Consider the following 18,744-nt stretch of genomic DNA (forward strand, 5'->3'; position numbering starts at 1 on the left):
GAAGTGTTACTGTGCGGTCTAAAAGAAGTGAGTTAGCTGTGTGACAGCTTGTTATGTAAAACGGGTGGTTGGTGGGTTGTGGAGACACGATTGATTGTGAGTTTGAGGTTTGGAATGTGACAGTGTGCTTTGTGATGCAGTGCAGCAGTGTGTACCTCTGTTTACTGACAGTAGGGTGAGGAGTGTATCTCTCTTTATACCTGCTGCTGTGCTGTGTTATGTTAGAGGGCACAGGGTGTGGGGCATGGGGTCCACTCTTGGGAAAAAGGGTTCCAAAAGGGTTATTCGGCTGTCCCCATAAGAGATCCATTTTTTGTTCCAGGTAGAACCCTTTTTGGTTCCATGTAGAACCCCCTGTGTTCTACCGGGAACCAAAAAGGGTTCCTAAAATGGGGACGGCCGAAGAACACTTTTAGGGTTCTAGATAGCATCTATTTTTCATAAGGGCTATTTATACTCTGCGGAGATGGACCCTAAGGGTCGTAGCAGAATGTAGCAATGTCGTTTTTCATCTTAAAAGAGGTGGCTCCTTGAAAATTGTAACGCGCTGTATCATTCCCTGTGTAGTCATGGGGGCAATAGGCAATGAAGCTTGCTTGGTTCCTTGATTTGATCTATAGGCTATGCATCAAAGTAGCATGGATAAATTAGTATAATCTCAGCGACTGTTCAAACAATAAACCAAACAACATTATAGCCTTATTAGAACACCCCCAATGTATTGTGTTTAGAAGTAATAATTTAACTATAGATTCCAGGCTATTGTTAAAAACAGCTGAGAGATTTTAGCTTTTTTTCTGTGACCAAAACATGATGACATTCTATTTTTAGCTGATATGGGAGTGAATATATTGAAGCATTATATCAAATTTTGCAGGTTACAGAGGCAAGTATAAGAATTTTTGCCAGTGCTTATAATTGAATTATAAATCTGATAATTTCACATGGCGATGTGGGAAGCTAAAAACCCAGATTGAGCAATGAGACAGATATTTCTCCGGATGTATAAATGTGAAGCATCTGCTTGGCGTTTCCACTCACTTCCAAATATGGTATTGAGAGGAAGCCCAGTGTCCGGCAGTGGGAGAAGATGGAAAAAGATGGATCTGGCAGACATTCTGCAAATTTTCTCATCGATGAAACATTTGATATCAATAGTTTTCTGTTCCCAAAACTACAATCTGTTACGAACAGAGTGGACAAAGTTTTATAGACTTTGTCAAAGTTTGAAAAAATTGCGTTGTTTAGAAGGAGTGCAAAGGCGAATTGGGTTATTGCATACGCACACTTCACAGAGTAGGCGCTCCCTAACGGAAATATGCACCTGTATGCTAGAACGCGCCAATAGGATCTCGCTAGCTCGTGCTTGGCTCTGCCTACCTCCATGCCTGTTCTACCCACTATAACTAATTGGTTTACATTTGAAATGACAGGCTGTGGTCTATCTTGGTTTAGTTATAAAAAATCTTTGCTAAAAGGCTAGCTCGGTGGCAGTGTTTAGACAACTTGCTAGCAAGGGAAGAGACACTATTCTTCTGCTTTCACAACAAATGAGAAGAGAACAAGAAAACCTTGATGAGGTAACATGTTACCAAAATAGTGCACGTTGCTCAAAAAAAATGTGCACGCATGTAGCTATATGCATGTTAAGTGTGTGGAAACCTTAAGAGTGTGGGGGCTTGTTGTGGGTGATAAGGCTGTGATGCTCACTTCGCTGGAGTCCTCCTGCTGGTTGATGACGGTCAGTGCATCCTCAGAGGCCTGTTTCCTGGCCTCGGCCAGCGCTCTCTCCATCTTGGACCTCTCAGCGGAGATCATCTCATGGGCCTTCCTCTCAGCGTCTGACACAGCCTTCTGTAGCTCCGACATCGCCTGCCTCTTCACCTCGTTCACTGCCTCCTCTGTGGGAGAGAGAGAGAGAGAAGAGAGAGAGAGAGAGAGAGAGAGAGAGAGAGAGAGAGAGAGAGAGAGAGAGAGAAAGAGAAAGAGAAAGAGAGAGAGAGAGAGAGGCGTCAGTCCCCATGACCGCTCCTACTCTGTCATCCTTTATTGAGGCACTCTAAGATCTCCATTTGTTTTATCTCGGCAAACAGATGTACATCATCCAAGATTTAAAACATTCTGTCAGAAAAAGAAGCCTGTTAATAATGAATTAAAAGACGTCTGGTAACAATCATTTCCAGCGCTGACAACAGCAGATGTCTCCAAACTTTGTTCATAAACGTGCCTATTAACCCATTATCCTGTGACTCTCTGCTTCCGATTTGTTTCAATTCTGAGTGAATGAACAGAGAGGAAACAGACGTAAGAACTGAGGAGTGAAAATGTTTTCCATATCATTGATGCATAACTTTGCTAACAGGGGTTTACTGTGTTAAGAGGTCCTATGGCCTTTGTTCTACAAATGCCAAATCATGTGAGCGAATAGGCAGTGACGCTAAGGCTGGTTCTCATTAGAAGACAGTGGTTATCCGGTTAGGAAGGAATCACAATCCCGCTCATTATTTTCTTCATGTTACAAGGAGAACAAAATACAACATCGGAGATTCATTTTGCTTTAGCGCTCTTGCACAATTCCATCTAAAGAAAACAGCTGCCCCACATAATACAACTAATTAAATCCTCATGTTCAACCACCAAATGTATATTTTATGGCCATGAAAAATATCATATCAAACTGCCAACTGGTACAGTATATGGGATAAGTAAATGTATTGTACAACCAAAAGGAGGGGAAGTTGTATTACCAGATTCCCCTCCGTTCTACACACAGACATAGTCAGATGGTCCCCCAGGTGAGTGAGCCTCCTCTGGGCAGACTGGATGTGAGAGCCATACTGTGGTCTATTCTCCCTCCCTGATTCTTCCAGTCAGTTAGTGTAAAGGAAAGGAGTCATAAATAACTGTCATATTTCTCCCTCTGCTCCCCCTCTGGTCAGGTGTCTGGGGCTGCTGTGCTGAGCTGGGGCTGGGGCTGCTGTGCTGGGACTGGGGCACGGGGGCTGGGGGCTGCTGTGCTGAGCTGGGGTGGGGGCTGGGGGCTGCTGTGCTGGGGCTGGGGCACGGGGCTGCTGTGCTGGGGCTGGGGTACGGGGGGCTGGGGCTGCTGTGCTGGGGCTGGGGGCTGGGCGGCTAGTCCCGTGTGTATGTGCTGAATATGAGGACGTGTGTGTGCGTGCCTGCATGTCTTTGTGTGTGTGAGTCGGTCTCCTCTGCTCAGAATCTGGAGAAGTAGTTTGTATTCCGTTTATCCTCTCAACACCTCCCGCACAAGCCTTCCCTGGCTTTTTTCACCCTGCCCGTCTCTACCTTCATCCATCATTTAATTAATACATGTTTTCCCTCCTTATTCGTGCATGCCTTTTCCTAACTATCGGTACAGTCCTCTGCTGCTCAATTATCAGGCTTAATGCATGCATCACTAAGATTAGTTTACAAATGTAATTAATTCTTATCAAGGAGCCTGCAGAGCAGATGCTAGGACAATTAGCACTTAATGCAAAACACAGAGGGGCAGCAATATTAACGTTTTAATTCCGGAGGGATTCGGCAGGTTTTTCCTTTTTCACACTTCAGATCTTGTTTTTCAAAGGCGGCAGAGTCTCTCAACCCAACCGACACCAGAGAATATGTGTCTCTTTCTAATGAAAGAGATGGACTGCAGTTATGCTGTTTGCTGAGGGAGCAGTGGTAATAGGACAGAGGTGGTGCAGTAGTGAATACCATAGGAGGGGTCTCTCACACACACACACACACACACACACACACACACACACACACACACACACACACACACACACACACACACACACACACACACACACACACACACACACACACACACACACACACACACACACACACACACACACACACACACACACAGAGATGGGAGCTGTCATACTCACCCTGCTTGTTTTGGAGTTGCTTCAGTGCTGGGGAGAGTGGGATACTTGTAGCACCTGTATGAAGAACAACTGTAAATTAAAATAGTTCTTCCGCTGGTGAAAATGCAGCACATTATCTCAGACAGCAGCATCTTTCCCCCTGCAGTATTTAAATATGACTGCAGCATAATTGTGTTGGTACTCAGTGGGACCAAGGCTACGTCATAACTGACTCCTCTTATATGCTAGCTATATGCTAGCTATATAAGGACCAGGCACTGCAACACGCTAACCCACCCCTGCTACATCTAACTGAATCAGTCTGCTCTGCGTATGATAGTGACAGTCCTTGGTCTGAATAAGGGGCTTGGTCCCAGATTGCCAACAGTTATTAGGATAAAATTGGTCTGGCTAGTTCAAGTATATTTAAAACAATAAGTTAAAAGCTGTCACATTGAAAAGCAGTATTACATGGACGAAGCTTTACGACTCCTAAGCAGAGGAAATCCCTCCTCCTCCTCCCTCTCCCCGGTGAAGCTGCAGGCCCCACCTCTGCTGCATGCACTGCTCTGGACAGCGCCAGGTTGGTTAGTGCATTTTCACTGCAGCTGAACTGCAGTCGCCGTTCATAGCAGGTTAAAGGTGGAAAGCACTTAGCACTAATTACACACATGACAGTCACAGGCCCTCCAATCCCATCCCTGTCCTTATGTAACTATGGCAACAGGACAGGCAGGGCCCTCTTCAGGGCTATCTGCAGTGGCGGTTGCGGTGAGGGTGATGGGACAGAGACAGTTCAGTTAGGGCGGACGTGTGGTTACTCACCAACCTTCCTCCAGATCTCCTCAGGTAGGTAGCCAGACGCAGGTCTGTGCAGGAAGTCCCTATGAATCTCTGAAACACAATCCAGACCAGAACATCAGTCAGTCTACCTCGCTCTCCACACATACACACGTTATGGGCCAAATCCTAACCGGAAATAACTCAATATTTTGCACAGATTTCCCACGAACGTCAGTGCATGGTTTAACCAAAAGCCCAAGCTATGTGCATAGATCTCGAGTTAGGATTCAGCCCTCTGCGTCCCAACCTCATGAACACACTCAAACCTGAGCTTCATTTGGCTTTGTAACATTTCATTTAATCCCCCAGCATGCTCCCCTCTTTCCTCAGAGCAGACAGAACACAGTGAGTGACGGTGTGGAGTGAAGAGTGACAGCCTGGTGCTGGTGTCTGCAGCGGTGGAAGTACCTATGGGCTGCTGTGTCTCGACGTTGTTAGGAGTGTTGGAGGAGGAGTTGTGAGGAGGTAGAGGTACAGGAGGAGGAGGAGGGCGTGGCTGGCCGTTGCTCCCACCTTTTTTCATATCTTCCACGTCGCTGTAGCGTCGGATCCAGTGGTTCATCTCCTCGCGGTCGGCCTCCTGGCAACGCCGCAGCACCGTGAGAGACCGCCGTGTCTTCTCCACCATGTCCATGATGCAGTTGAGCAGCTGCAGGGGGGAGGAGGAGGGAAGGAGGGAGGGAGGGGGAGACATGATCAGAGCACCGCTCTTCTCCTACAGTTCAGACTCTGACAACAGGCAGCTGCTCTCGGTGGTGCTCAAGGATGGCGGAGCCTCTGCACCTAAAAGTGTACCGATAAATCAGGGTCGCATAGTTTTATTCGGAAGTACTATATAGTGTGCAGTATAGTCTGAATTTAGTCTATGAAAAACACAATCAGGCATAACCTTCATCAAGATGTCAAATTGTATGAGAACATTTTCAGTGATTTTTTTGGGGAGTAATCCAGTGTCTCTAGAATCAGTTCTTGCTGTTTAGGTGCAACAATACTTTCTAAGGAGCACTCAGGAGCGTGTGACCCTGTCACCGTTTTAGCAGCGAGAGCCAGCGGTGCTGAGTATGTGTGTGTGTGTGTGTGTGTGTGTGTGTGTGTGTGTGTGTGTGTGTGTGTGTGTGTGTGTGTGTGTGTGTGTGTGTGTGTGTGTGTGTGTGTGTGTGTGTGTGTTTATGTCTGTGTGTGTGTGTGTGTGTGTGTGTGTGTGAATGAGGTTGAGTGATTATACAGAGCAGTGAAGTAAAAATGGCTGTAACATCTGTGCTACCGATTGAAAAGGCCTAACCAATTCATTCCACCCCTGTGCTCCCTCCAAGCCCCTGTCTGCTAAAGCCTTTCACCCACACCTCCTCCCCTTGCCTTCCTCTTGATATTTTTCTTCACTAACTCTCTTTTCTCTCTCTCAACATTGTTTCTCTTTCTGCCTTTGCCCTATGCCTCCTCTAACCCCCGGTCTGAAAAATGCCCCCTTCCATATTTTTTTTTCTCTCTCTCTCTCTCTCTCTCTCTCTCTCTCTCTCTCTCTCTCTCTCTCTCTCTCTCTCTCTCTCTCTTTCTCTCTTTCTCTCTCTTTCTCTCTTTCTCTCTCTCTCTCCCTCTCTCTCCCTCTCCCTCTCTGTTAGCTATATTTATTTCAGTAGAGTGTTTCTAATTTGGCAGAGGCCCAGCACAGGCCGGTTCCCTCCATGACTACAGCCCTTGTCTCAGCTGCTCTCCCCAGCTGGAGCTGTCCTCTACTGGGTCCCTCGCTCCATCTGTGGCCCTTTTTTAGTGCCTGAGTGAGTGTGTGTGTGTGTGTGTGTTTGTGTGTGTGTGTGTGAGTGAATGTTCCAACCTTGGTAAAGGTAAGGGGAGCTCAGAGTGCTTGCTCCAGTATTAGTATGCTGGCCAGAGAGGCCTCGGCTGTCCATTCCTGACATGGACACAAGCCTCTACAGACCCCCTAAGGTCAGCTGTCCATCAAATGCAAACTCTGCTGAGGTTTCAGTTCTTAAATCTGTCAGCAGCACCCTGTCTCCCCTTGTCCCACCTCCCTTCATATCATCTACAGCACCGAGAGGTTGAAAGATTTCTACTACACACTTCTCTGTAGGATAGGGGATATTTGGGAGATATTTGGGAGATATTAGGATAAAACCGGGGAGCCCTACCCCAGCAACACGTACATTATCGAGGTGCTTCCACTCCTCGGCCCACTCCCGATCTGTCAGGCGGTGATCGATCACTTCCTCCTGACGTGCTCCATGCACGGCTGAAACACAAACACACAGTCCTGCGTTCAGCACTTAGGCACCATCACCATATATGAGCCATTCTGGCTCCAGTCTCCTCCACATACAGGACATTAGGGCTCTAACACTTCCTTATACAGTGTGAGCCATTACGGCTCTAACCGAGGGAAGACATATTTGGATTCCTAGGGGGACATACCCAAGCATGTGTCACTATAGGCTTTTATAGATGCACTACCATGGGAATTTAACACCAAACTGTGACAACCTGTCATTGTTCTTTAGAGACGCCATGAGGCCCTCTCTCTCTCTCTCCCTCATCCCTCCCTCGCCCCTCTCTCATTCCCTCCCTCTCTCACCTGTCTGCCGGTGCCTGTCCCGAGCCTCGCGGTGCTCTGCTGTGTGGCGGTAGGCGTCGCGGTAGTGGTGGGCCAGGGCCATGTCCTCCAGCCGGTAGTGTTGGGGGCAGGGGGGTTGGGGTGAGACAGGCCGTTGGGGGGGTGCGTGGGCAGGCCGTTGGGGGGCGGGTGGGCTGGCAGGCCAGTGCTGGGGCTGAAGCGCTGGCTGGGGCTGATGGTGCAGGGCCGCTTGGCCAGGTGCTCCGGGTGGTGCCCGTCTCTCTCTGAGTCTTTGGTCCTGAAGGAAGAGAGGACAGGTCAACACGGTTACATTCCCTTTATACGTGTCACCACCAAATCGGACACTTTCACTCACTTTAGAATTGTTAACATCTCCTAGAATATGAGGAAAATCCATTATTGTTTTACTATGCCACACTGAGGAAGTTACAAGGGAACAGGAATAAGATGTGTTATATTCAGGGCATCCACGCATTCTGGATTTACTGGGCCGCTAACCTGTTGTTGTTACTAGAAGACATGAGCAGTAAATCTGACAGTGTTTCAGGAATCCCCCCTGCTGAGAAGCTCACTGTTCACTTCAGACAGAATCTACTCCAGAGTGTGTGCACAGCTGTACGCCATACGTAAGAAATACACTCGGTATATTCTGTGTCTCGAGCTGGGATCCAAACTCTTCATCCTAACGTCCCTCAACTCACTCTCGTAACTTGCCTCTGTAGCCTCTCCCACAGACCTACGGTGCCGTTGTGAGTCTGTGTTTGGCAGATGTTCAGTGGCGGTCCTGTTTTGGGAGCCATCTGGACAGTATAAACACCGGTGTTGATATTCATCTGTTTAGCTTGGTGAAACAGCCAGGCATTCGGAGGTAAATCGCTCTCTATCTTCCCCGGGATCAAAGGCAAATGAAAGGAATTTCAGTGTCATGTGGATGCGAGTGTGTTTCTGTTTACGAGTCCGTGTGTGTGTATATTACTGTCTGTCTGTGTGTGTGTGTGTGTGTATGGGTATTTGTCCCCTCTTTGTTTACGTGATGAATCCCCTCCCACCCTCTACCCCCAATCCCCTCTGCAGACCCTCTCCACCTTCTGGCAGGCTGTGGGTCGTGGGGTGAGACTGTGAGGGGGGGATGTGTCTGTCTCTGTCAGTGCTCTAGCCCGCCACCGATATCTCACATATCTAAGCAACAGCTGGCCCAGCCCACCGTGACACTGTAAGCCAGGGGTTGGGAGGCGGAGGTGTGCAGATTACAGAGGGATTGCCCATTCCTCCACCCTCTCTCTCTCTCCCCCTCCCTCCCTCCCCGTCACGATAAGCTCAAGCAGGGGTTCAGCAGGATCTGGACACATCTCTGACATACTGACTAGCTGACTGAAGGAAAGGACAGGAGAGAAGAGGAATGAAAGGAGAGAGGAGAGGAGAGGAGAGGAAGCCAAAGATAAAGGGATGGGGAGTGAGAGAGATGGGGAGGTGGAGAGTAGTGCTGTGGTTTTGTCTGTCTTAAATTCCAGATGTGTCTCCACCCGCCCCTCCATACGGCCCACTATGTGGGGCGGATATGGCAGCAGGCTGCTGTGGGGAGGGCAGGGAAGTGTATAGGACAGTGAGGGCATTGTCTGTGGGTTGGACTGAGGACATCTCCTCATATACTGTACTGGGGCCGCTGACACAGAGCCACTGCTGCTGCTGTGGTTATAGCGTGACATCCACAGCATCTGGACTTGTCCTCCTCCTCCCTCCTCCCTCCTCCTCCTCCTCCTCCTCCCCTCACAGACAGCTGGCACAGCCTGAATCACCCTCCCTACCCGCCTGGCATCAGGGCTGCCCAGACTTCCGCCTCCCGCACAGAGGATTTATAACCTCCCCCTTGTGGCTTGGCATTTCCAAATACCCAGAAATAATTCAATTATTTGTGTGTGTAAGCCTGTGTGTGTTTTTTCAGTTGTGTTTCTGCTGTAAGATGGAGGGAGAGGAGTGATAAGTTGTTTTCCAGCTGTGGCATGTGACGTGTCTGCATAGTGTGTGTATTTTGAGTGTGTGTGTGTATTTTGAGTGTGTGTGTGTGTATTTTGAGTGTGTGTGTGTGTGTGTGTATTTTGAGTGTGTGTGTGTGTGTGTGTGTGTGTATTTTGAGTGTGTGTGTGTGTGTGTGTGTGTGTGTGTGTGTGTGTGTGTGTGTGTGTGTGTGTGTGTGTGTGTGTGTGTGTGTGTGTGTGTGTGTGTGTGTGTATTTTGAGTGTGTGTGTGTGTGTGTGTGTGTGTGTGTGTGTGTGTGTGTGTGTGTGTGGTGGTCACTCAGTACCTGTCGGGGTCCTCCTCTTGCCATGCTCGTTGATCTCCATCATGATCTCAGAGGAGTCCAGGGGCGAGCTGGCGTTGGCGTCCAGCAGCAGCTGCTCATGCTGGGCCAGATACTGGGCGGGTGTCTGCTTGGCCATCCGTGCACAGTGGAGGAGCTCCCTCTGAAGCAGGGGCAGGTTCGCCTGTTAGAGGAGAGGGAAGGGGGAGAGAAGGGAGGAGGGACAGGAGGAATGAAAGGAGAAGATATGGTAAGTGGAAAAAGGCAAGACGAGGAGGAGGGTCAAGGTGGGAGGTGGAGGATGAGAGAGGAGAGACAGGGCATAAAAATAATATAGTTTTAGAATTAAGAGCCAGAGCATGTGGGAGGGAAAGACAAAGACAGAGACAGAGAGAGAGAGAGATTGAGAGAGAAAGTGAGAGCGATTTAGAGAGAAAGTGAGAGAGCGAGAGAGATTGAGAGAGAAAGAGAGAGGATGAGACAGGGAGGGTGAGATAACACAGACCCACCACCACACATTCCTCCCCAGTGTCTGTCTCCCTCAGGGGGAGGAAGAGGGGAGAGAGGAGGGGTAAGTGGGTGCTGTCAGAGAGCTCAGTCAGGCCGTCACTTTGACAAAGCACAGCGCTAGCTGCCATGTCACAGATGTGTAACCTCATGGCACACCAGGCCGGCTGGAAAACTGTCCTCTTGACACAAGGTCCTGAGCCATCCTCTGGATACTGCTAGAGGCACGCCATGCCACTCTCACAATAATATCTATCTATCTATCTATCTATCTATCTATCTATCTATCTATCTATCTATCTATCTATCTATCTATCTATCTATCTATCTATCTATCTATCTATCTATCTATCTATCTATCTATCTATCTATCTATCTATCTATCTATCTATCTAGCACACTGTGGGAATGCTGCCTGGTTGCTAGTTAACCCCTTTCCTATAGAGCAGATACTGTTTGCTTGTTCATCTTTCCCTCACTGAGCTAACCAAGATCTCCATAGTGAATGTATTGTATGTATGTGAATGTATTTGTGTTGGTATGTGGTGTGTGGAATACATTCCATCCACAACCGTACAAGCCACCTGCAATTATAGTTAATAACCAGGCATGACTCCAGCTTGGCCCACCCCCCTGTTGTCCCCCATATGTCCCTCTGCTCTGGGAATAAACAGGAGGGACAGAGATACAGAGTGTGTGGGACAGACAGGAATGTGTGCCCTAGTCACCACCAAGCAGCACGGCCAGCACCCAGCACCGACACAGACACACAGACAGACACAGGCACGCGCGCACACAGACACGCACACGCAGTGTCAGCATGACTGCCCCTCCCTCCATCAGAACCGTCAGCAGTGTCCCTGAAGGCCCATTCCCTACTGTTACATTTGTTACATGTGTTATGTATTGAACAGCTGGCATTGTGACTTCTGGACCACAGCAGAGTAATGTGTTATTCATAATGACAGTCGTTCGGAAAGATGGATTTTGTCTCTCTCTCTCTCTCTCTCTCTCTCTCTCTCTCTCTCTCTCTCTCTCTCTCTCTCTCTCTCTCTCTCTCTCTCTCTCTCTCTCACTCTCTCTCGCCCTGCTCTCGTCTCCGTGACTGTGGGTTTGACAATGCAGGTAACAGGATCAGGCCAAAGACATCAGCCAGAGTGAAAGGCTCTGCGTGGTATCCGCCCCGGGCCGGCAACATCTGTCAGGGAGCCTTATTTACCCTCCCCTCCCTCCTCCCTCCCTCCGCTCCCTCCCCCTCCCCTCCCTCCCTCCCTCCCTCCCCTCCCCCCTCCCTCCCTCCCTCCCTCCCTCCCTCCCTCCGCTCCCTCCCTCCCTCCCTCCCTCCCTCCCTCCCTCCCTCCCTCCCTCCCTCCCTCCCTCCCTCCCTCCCTCCCTCCTCTCCCTCTCCCTCCCTCCCTCCCTCCCTCCCTCCCTCCCTCCCTCCCTCCCTCCCTCCCTCCCTCCGCTCCCTCCCCTCCCTCCCTCCCTCCCTCCCTCCCTCCCTCCCTCTGCTCCCTCCCTCCCTCCCTCCGCTCCACGCCGCACCACTCAGGGTAAACACTCGTGTGCCAGTTTTAATGAATCGCAAACGATGGCCATATGGACCAGCGGATCAGCCCAGCGCCAGGCAGGCGGCAGCAGACTGGGTTGGAAATCTGCAGGGTCCTACTCCCTTTATATACCGAGCTTCAATCAGCTCCACACCCACACACTAATGGAGGAATCACACCCACACACTAATGGAGGAATCACACCCACACACTAATGGAGGAATCACACCCACACACTAATGGAGGAATCACACACGGCTCAGGCACAGAAACCAGGTCGCTTTCTACACTGGCCAGCCATCCGGAGAATATTCTTTGTTTGTTTGGGTAGGTTTTGTTCTCGAAAGCCCTTCCTTCCATCTCCATATGCAAGCTAATATCAGAAGCGGAAGCTGCTCAAAGGGACATACTGGGGAATAACCTGGGGATTCCTAGGCAGCCTATTGGAAAAATGGAGGGTGTGTCTACGTTGTGTTTTGATGTGCTTACCTTGAGGAATGGAATGACAAAGGGACGCAGCGGGAAGTTGGTAGCCTCCTGGAGTTTGGAGTGGAACTCTTCTATGGTCAGGGTGGAATTCTGTCAAAAACCAGAGGAAGGGAGAGATTGGAACACTTGGGGAAGAAGCTTCACAGTAAAACATGGAGAGACAGAAAGAGATATTGGACACAACTAAGTAAGTACTGTAACTCCAGAAAAGTAGGAGAACGAGTGGGAGAGATAGACAGACAGGGGAGAGGGATAGAGAAGAGGACTTACCACCAGGCCCAGCACCAGACTGCGGACTCGCTCTCCGATCTCGGGCGAGATGTCGTTGCCGAACTGCTGCAGCGTGGTGAGGAAGCGCTTGAGCTTGCAGAGCTGGCGGGCGCCACATGCTGGCGGCAGCTGCTGATTGGACAGGGAGGCGGTGGACGACATGGCGGGGCCGTTGCTGAAGCCGTTGGGTGTAGAGGGCGCCCCGTTGAGCGAAGTGGGCGAGTGACTCGAGTGACTGCTCCCGTTCAGCACTGCAGGGAGAGAGAGGGAGAGAGGCCATCCGTCAGTACCAGTCTGTTGTCCTCCTCCATCCTCCACCTGTCCCTCTACCTCCTCCCCCCAGACGTCATGCGGTGTGTGGGAGCCGGAGGAGAGGGTCGAGGAGGGTGGTGATGGCACATGCATCCTTAAGGTTGGGGCAGAGAGCTCCAGGGCACAAAGTAAGGCTGGGGCCAGGGAACGCACGAAGGCTGGGACCAGGGAAAGCACGAAGGCTGGGGCCAGGGCACACACTAAGGCTGAGGCCAGGAAACACACTAAAGCTAAGGCCAGGGAACACACTAAGGCTGAGGCCAGGGAACACACTAAGGCTGAGGCCAGGGAACACACTAAAGCTGAGGCCAGGGAACACACTAAGGCTGAGGCCAGGGAACACACTAAAGCTGAGGCCAGGAAACACACTAAAGCTGAGGCCAGGGAACACACTAAGGCTGAGGCCAGGGAACACACTAAGGCTGAGGCCAGGGAACACACTAAGGCTGAGGCCGGGGAACACACTAAGGCTGAGGCCAAGGAACACACTAAAGCTGAGGCCAGGGAACACACTAAAGCTGAGGCCAGGGAACACACTTAGGCTGAGGCCAGGGAACACACTAAAGCTGAGGCCAGGGAACACACTAAAGCTGGGGCCAGGAAACACACTAAGGCTGAGGCCAGGGAACACACTAAGGCTGAGGCCAGGAAACACACTAAAGCTGAGACCAGGGAACGCACTAAGGCTGAGGCCAGGGAACACACTAAGACTGAGGCCAGGGAACACGCTAAGGCTGGGGGCAGGAAACACACTAAGGCTGAGGCCAGGGAACACACTAAGGATGAGGCCAGGAAACACACTAAAGCTGAGGCCAGGAAACACACTAAAGCTGAGGCCAGGAAACACACTAAAGCTGAGGCCAGGGAACACACTAAAGCTGAAGCCAGGGAACACACTAAAGCTGAGGCCAGCGAACACACTAAAGCTGAGACCCAGGGAACACACTAAGGCTGAGGCCAGGGAACACACTAAAGCTGAGGCCAGGGAACACACTAAAGCTGAGGCCAGGGAACACACTAAAGCTGAGGCCAGGGCACACACTAAGGCTGAGGCCAGGGCACACACTAAGGCTGAGGCCAGGGAACACACTAAAGCTGAGGCCAGGGAATGCACTAAGGCTGAGGCCAGGGAACACACTAAGGCTGAGGCCAGGGAACACACTAAAGCTGAGGCCAGGGAACACACTAAGGCTGAGGCCAGGGAACACACTAAGGCTGAGGCCAGGGAACACACTAAAGCTGAGGCCAGAGAATGCACTAAGGTTGAGACCAGGAAACACACTAAAGCTGAGGCCAGGGAACACACTAAAGCTGAGGCCAGGGAACACACTAAAGCTGAGGCCAGGGAACACACTAAGGCTGAGGCCAGGAAACACACTAAAGCTGAGGCCAGGGAACACACTAAAGCTGAGGCTAGGGAACACACTAAAACTGAGGCCAGGGAATGCACTAAGGCTGAGGCCAGGAAACACACTAAAGCTGAGGCCAGGGAACACACTAAAGCTGAGGCCAGGGAACACACTAAAGCTGAGGCCAGCGAACACACTAAAGCTGAGGCCAGGGAACACACTAAAGCTGAGGCCAGGGAACACACTAAGGCTGAGGCCAGGGAACACACTAAAGCTGAGGCCAGGGAATGCACTAAGGTTGAGACCAGGAAACACACTAAAGCTGAGGCCAGGGAACACACTAAAGCTGAGGCCAGGGAACACACTAAAGCTGAGGCCAGGGAACACACTAAAGCTGAGGCCAGGGAACACACTAAAGCTGAGGCTAGGGAACACACTAAAACTGAGGCCAGGGAATGCACTAAGGCTGAGGCCAGGAAACACACTAAAGCTGAGGCCAGGGAACACACTAAAGCTGAGGCCAGGGAACACACTAAAGCTGAGGCCAGCGAACACACTAAAGCTGAGGCCAGGGAACACACTAAAGCTGAGGCCAGGGAACACACTAAAGCTGAGGCCAGGGAACACACTAAAGCTGAGGCCAGGGAACACACTAAAGCTGAGGCCAGGGAACACACTAAAACTGAGGCCAGGGAATGCACTAAGGCTGAGGCCAGGAAACACACTAAAGCTGAGGCCAGGGAACACACTAAAGCTGAGGCCAGGGACCACACTAAAGCTGAGGCCAGCGAACACACTAAAGCTGAGGCCAGGGAACACACTAAAGCTGAGGCCAGGGAACACACTAAAGCTGAGGCCAGGGAACACACTAAAGCTGAGGCCAGGGAACACACTAAGGCTGAGGCCAGGGAACACACTAAGGCTGGGTAAAGACACTGTTGCCTGCTAACCCGTACTCTGCTGCTCGTGCTCTGCCTCGGCTCATACCAGTTTGAGTGAAGGCTCTGTGTGCAGTAACTTCAGCTGCCTCTTACAAGTGGGACCGTTTGACCCCCCCTCTTTCCCACTGCCCCTCCTCCCCTTCACCAGTCTGTTTCTAACTTTCGCTCACCCACTCACTCAGTAGGACACAACTATAAGAGGAACGTGTTAGAGGTGCCAAAAATAGGCCTGTGGCCTGTGTTAGTTTATTCCAATAGCAGGTGTGTTGCTAAATCAGTCCTTGCACATGTCCACCAGCTGAAAGTAGATTTGCAGCTTTCAGGTTCAGGGCACCCCCACCCCACCTCCCCACCCTGCCTGGCTGCCACACTCCTGCTCCACACCCCTCCACTACTCCCTCCGTTCCACGCTCCACCTTTCCCCTGCTTCATCGTGTTTGTTTGAAATAGCACAACAGGAGAAAGCAGGAGCAGGTGAGGCCAGTTGTGTATTGACAGAGCTCACGTTTTATATCGAAAGTCAACCATGTTATTTTGCTTCAATAGACTGATCAGGGAGATGCAACTATAGTTTTTCCTTCACAGAAAATACATCAGTGCAACACATTTGGCAGAAAACATCATATTTCTAATGTTTATCATAGAAAGAATGTAGCCCGTTACATTTCCTAATGTTGGGCTTAAAGTTAATCTTGCATTTTACCAGAGAAAAGTAGGCTACACCGAGAAAAGTACAGGAGAAAAGGTAGCTTCAGTCAGTCAGTCACATCAGTCAGAGCGCTGTCTGTTGATAGAATGCCCATTCATGAATTCTCATCTGAGGGGAGAAGTGCAACTGAAGTATGAAATTAGCCTGATTACCGACCAGAAATTACAATAAGAAGCATTTTACATCTGCGTTTACAAAACACAGCAAGATATTTCTGAAGCATTTTATCTTTCTTTCCTGAGTGAAACACGCAGAAATCTGCATTAACTCGACCCCTAAGTTAACTTGCAAGTTAATGAAAATAAGTGGCTGAACTAATAGGATGACGGGGCATCATATTGGGTTAGCTTTCTACCATGTTTGAGAAGTCAAAGCTCTTTGGATGAGTTACCTGTACAGCTTACACGATCTTGATTTCCTTGCATTTTTTCTCCTCTCAGTTCTCAGTCTGTCTTCTCCTCTCCCCTCTTCTCTGAGCAGAGCAGGCATGCATGTTTCCCTAGCAACTCCAGACTCCACACACAGACACAAGTGTAGCCTATACATGCTGATCCAGAGCCAGTGCTGTACTTCCTTAAGACAAGCATGGGTCTGGAACTTTGTTCATTTGGACAATGTCTCTCGTACACATTCGTTTGTAAATGTCCAAACTCACCAAGAATGACATTCGGTAGCGCCTACCTAGATATGTATACATTTCGTAGCAGAATTGCCTGTCTCTGCAATTAGTTTATTTTTGTTTTGTGCTCATTAGCGTATTTAGCTAGCAGCCTCCATCGAAATTCGCTAATATCTGTGCTAATTTTGTTAGCATTCTGGTAATAGATGCCCAACGGGCTTTTTTTGTGTTTTTTTTGGAGCCACCTTGTGTACTAAGCCAGTAATACCGTATATCCCGGTACGAAAGAAGGGTGGATATGAGAGGAGGATGGTATGACCGTAAATCCCGGTATGAGAGAAGGGTGGTATGACCGTATATCCCGGTATGAGAGAAGGGTGGTATGACCGTATATCCCGGTAGGAGAGAAGGGTGGATATGAGAGAAGGATGGTATGACCGTATATCCCGGTATGAGAGAAGGACGGTATGACCGTATATCCCGGGAGGAGAGAAGGACGGTATGACCGTATATCCCGGTAGGAGAGAAGGACGGTATGACCGTATATCCCGGTATGAGAGAAGGGTGGTATGACCGTATATCCCGGTATGAGAGAAGGGTGGTATGACCGTATATCCCGGTATGAGAGAAGGGCGGAGATGAGAGAATGATGGTATGACGATCTGGATACCACCACCCATCCAATGTTTGAAAACATTTAAATCTGCAGGGTATTTAATTTCTCCCCCAGTTTGTCGGAGTGCATATGGCAGTATGCCAACAGTCTGTGTTAGATGGTAGTGTTTGAATATATGTTTTGTACACAGTTCCTCTCATTTCTACCCTTGACTCTAATCTCTCCATTGGAGCCAGGCCGGTTGGCACACATGTGGGCTAACCATGTGACCCGCCACTTGTGTTCTGGTTTTAGAGGGGAGAGCGAGCTACACTGGTGACCACCACAACAGGTGAAACAACACGGACTGTCATTGCTATATAGGGAAGAAAGTGGTCTGTAGCCCGGCGAGCCCAGCAATGCCCCCTGTGCAACTACAGCTGGTAAACAAGCCCCCCCACACACACACACACACACACATACACACACAGAGACAGTGCCACAGCCATTCTCACACATACTCCAAGACACTTGATCCACCAGGGAATTCTACACACACAACTGACTGAAGTCAAGTCTTCATGTTGAAGCTACAGTATCATCAGAAACACACAGCCAGGCCTATGGAGCCCAGCAGCCGCCTGTAGCAGCCCGTTTCCCTGAAGCCCAGGCAGGTTCCCTTCCTAACAGCCGCAGAGGTAGAGCCGTGCCAATGACAGAGAAGAGCTGATGCAGCACTCCTACCAGCTCACTATTCTGTTCACATCCTTCCCGGCCCAATGCTGCACAAAACACCTTCAAGATAGATACATAGTACTACCTCAGGGAATTTACAAGGTTCTTTATAAAGTTACAAAGAGGATTCAGGCATTCAAGGGAGAACACAGACATGGTAGCAATACATAATAGTATTTTATGCCAGGTAAGATATGATATAAGTATTTTTTTAAATTGAAAGATAGCATGCATACATGTTTTAGAGTGCAAACAGAGAAATAAGGAATTTAAAAAATGCCTTACTTGACCTACTGGTGGTGGGTGTGAATGAAGCGTTGCGATTGGGTGCCTGGCTGATGGCCGGGGGTGGAGGTGGCATTGTGGGCGGAGTCAACCTGGGCTGGGTTTTGACATCAGCAGGTGAATCGGGCATCGTTCCAACCTTCTGTTCTGTGCTACCTGGAGAGAGAGAGAGAGAGAGAGAAAGAGAGAGAGAGAGAGAGAGAGAGAGAGAGAGCGAGAGAGAGAGAGAGAGAGAGAGAGAGAGAGAGAGAGAGAGAGAGAGAGAGAGAGAGAGAGAGAGAGAGAGAGATAGACGGTTACAAAGAGACAAACATGAAGACACATCAGACACCAACACACCCAGATGCAAACATCCAGGTACAGAATGCACACGATAAAAATCTGATCCAAACAAGCAATTTACTTCTCAGAAAAAATTCTTAATAGCTAGTTGTATTTATTGATCAGTGTTGCTTCCATTATCTGAAACCCACTCATGACCCACTGATTTGATATGAGAGAGAATGTATTGATGGCCTGGCTGTGAGGTCTTGTTTCTGCTGCAGAGACTCTGTGAACGATGTTGTACTACAGCAGAGAGATAGAGAGATGGGGGCTTGGAACAACATGCAAAATATTAGAGCTCTTGGAAACATAAAGTAACACCTGCTGGTCCGCTCAGCTGCTGCTGACGGGACCCCCCACACCAACGCCCCCGTAGTACTGACATCCCTATCAGTGTCCTCCACCCCCCCACTCTCCCTTCCCACCCCTCCGCCCCAGTCCCA

At 49.7% G+C, this 18,744-nt stretch overlaps 1 protein-coding gene across 1 annotated transcript in view; it reads right to left on the reverse strand.

The window, feature by feature from the left end:
- The window catches only part of LOC118382754 (protein CBFA2T3-like), a 58,594-nt gene that overhangs the window by 6,551 nt on the left and 33,299 nt on the right, over positions 1-18,744 (reverse strand). Inside the window, 11 exon segments of the mRNA XM_052480576.1 lie at positions 1,711-1,901; positions 3,909-3,962; positions 4,713-4,781; positions 5,139-5,379; positions 6,893-6,978; positions 7,318-7,425; positions 7,428-7,594; positions 9,613-9,800; positions 12,163-12,252; positions 12,433-12,683; positions 17,987-18,129. Of these exon segments, the coding sequence (XP_052336536.1) occupies positions 1,711-1,901; positions 3,909-3,962; positions 4,713-4,781; positions 5,139-5,379; positions 6,893-6,978; positions 7,318-7,425; positions 7,428-7,594; positions 9,613-9,800; positions 12,163-12,252; positions 12,433-12,683; positions 17,987-18,129 (1,588 nt within the window).

This window comes from Oncorhynchus keta, chromosome 2 (assembly GCF_023373465.1).
Source record: "Oncorhynchus keta strain PuntledgeMale-10-30-2019 chromosome 2, Oket_V2, whole genome shotgun sequence".
NCBI lineage: Eukaryota > Metazoa > Chordata > Actinopteri > Salmoniformes > Salmonidae > Oncorhynchus > Oncorhynchus keta.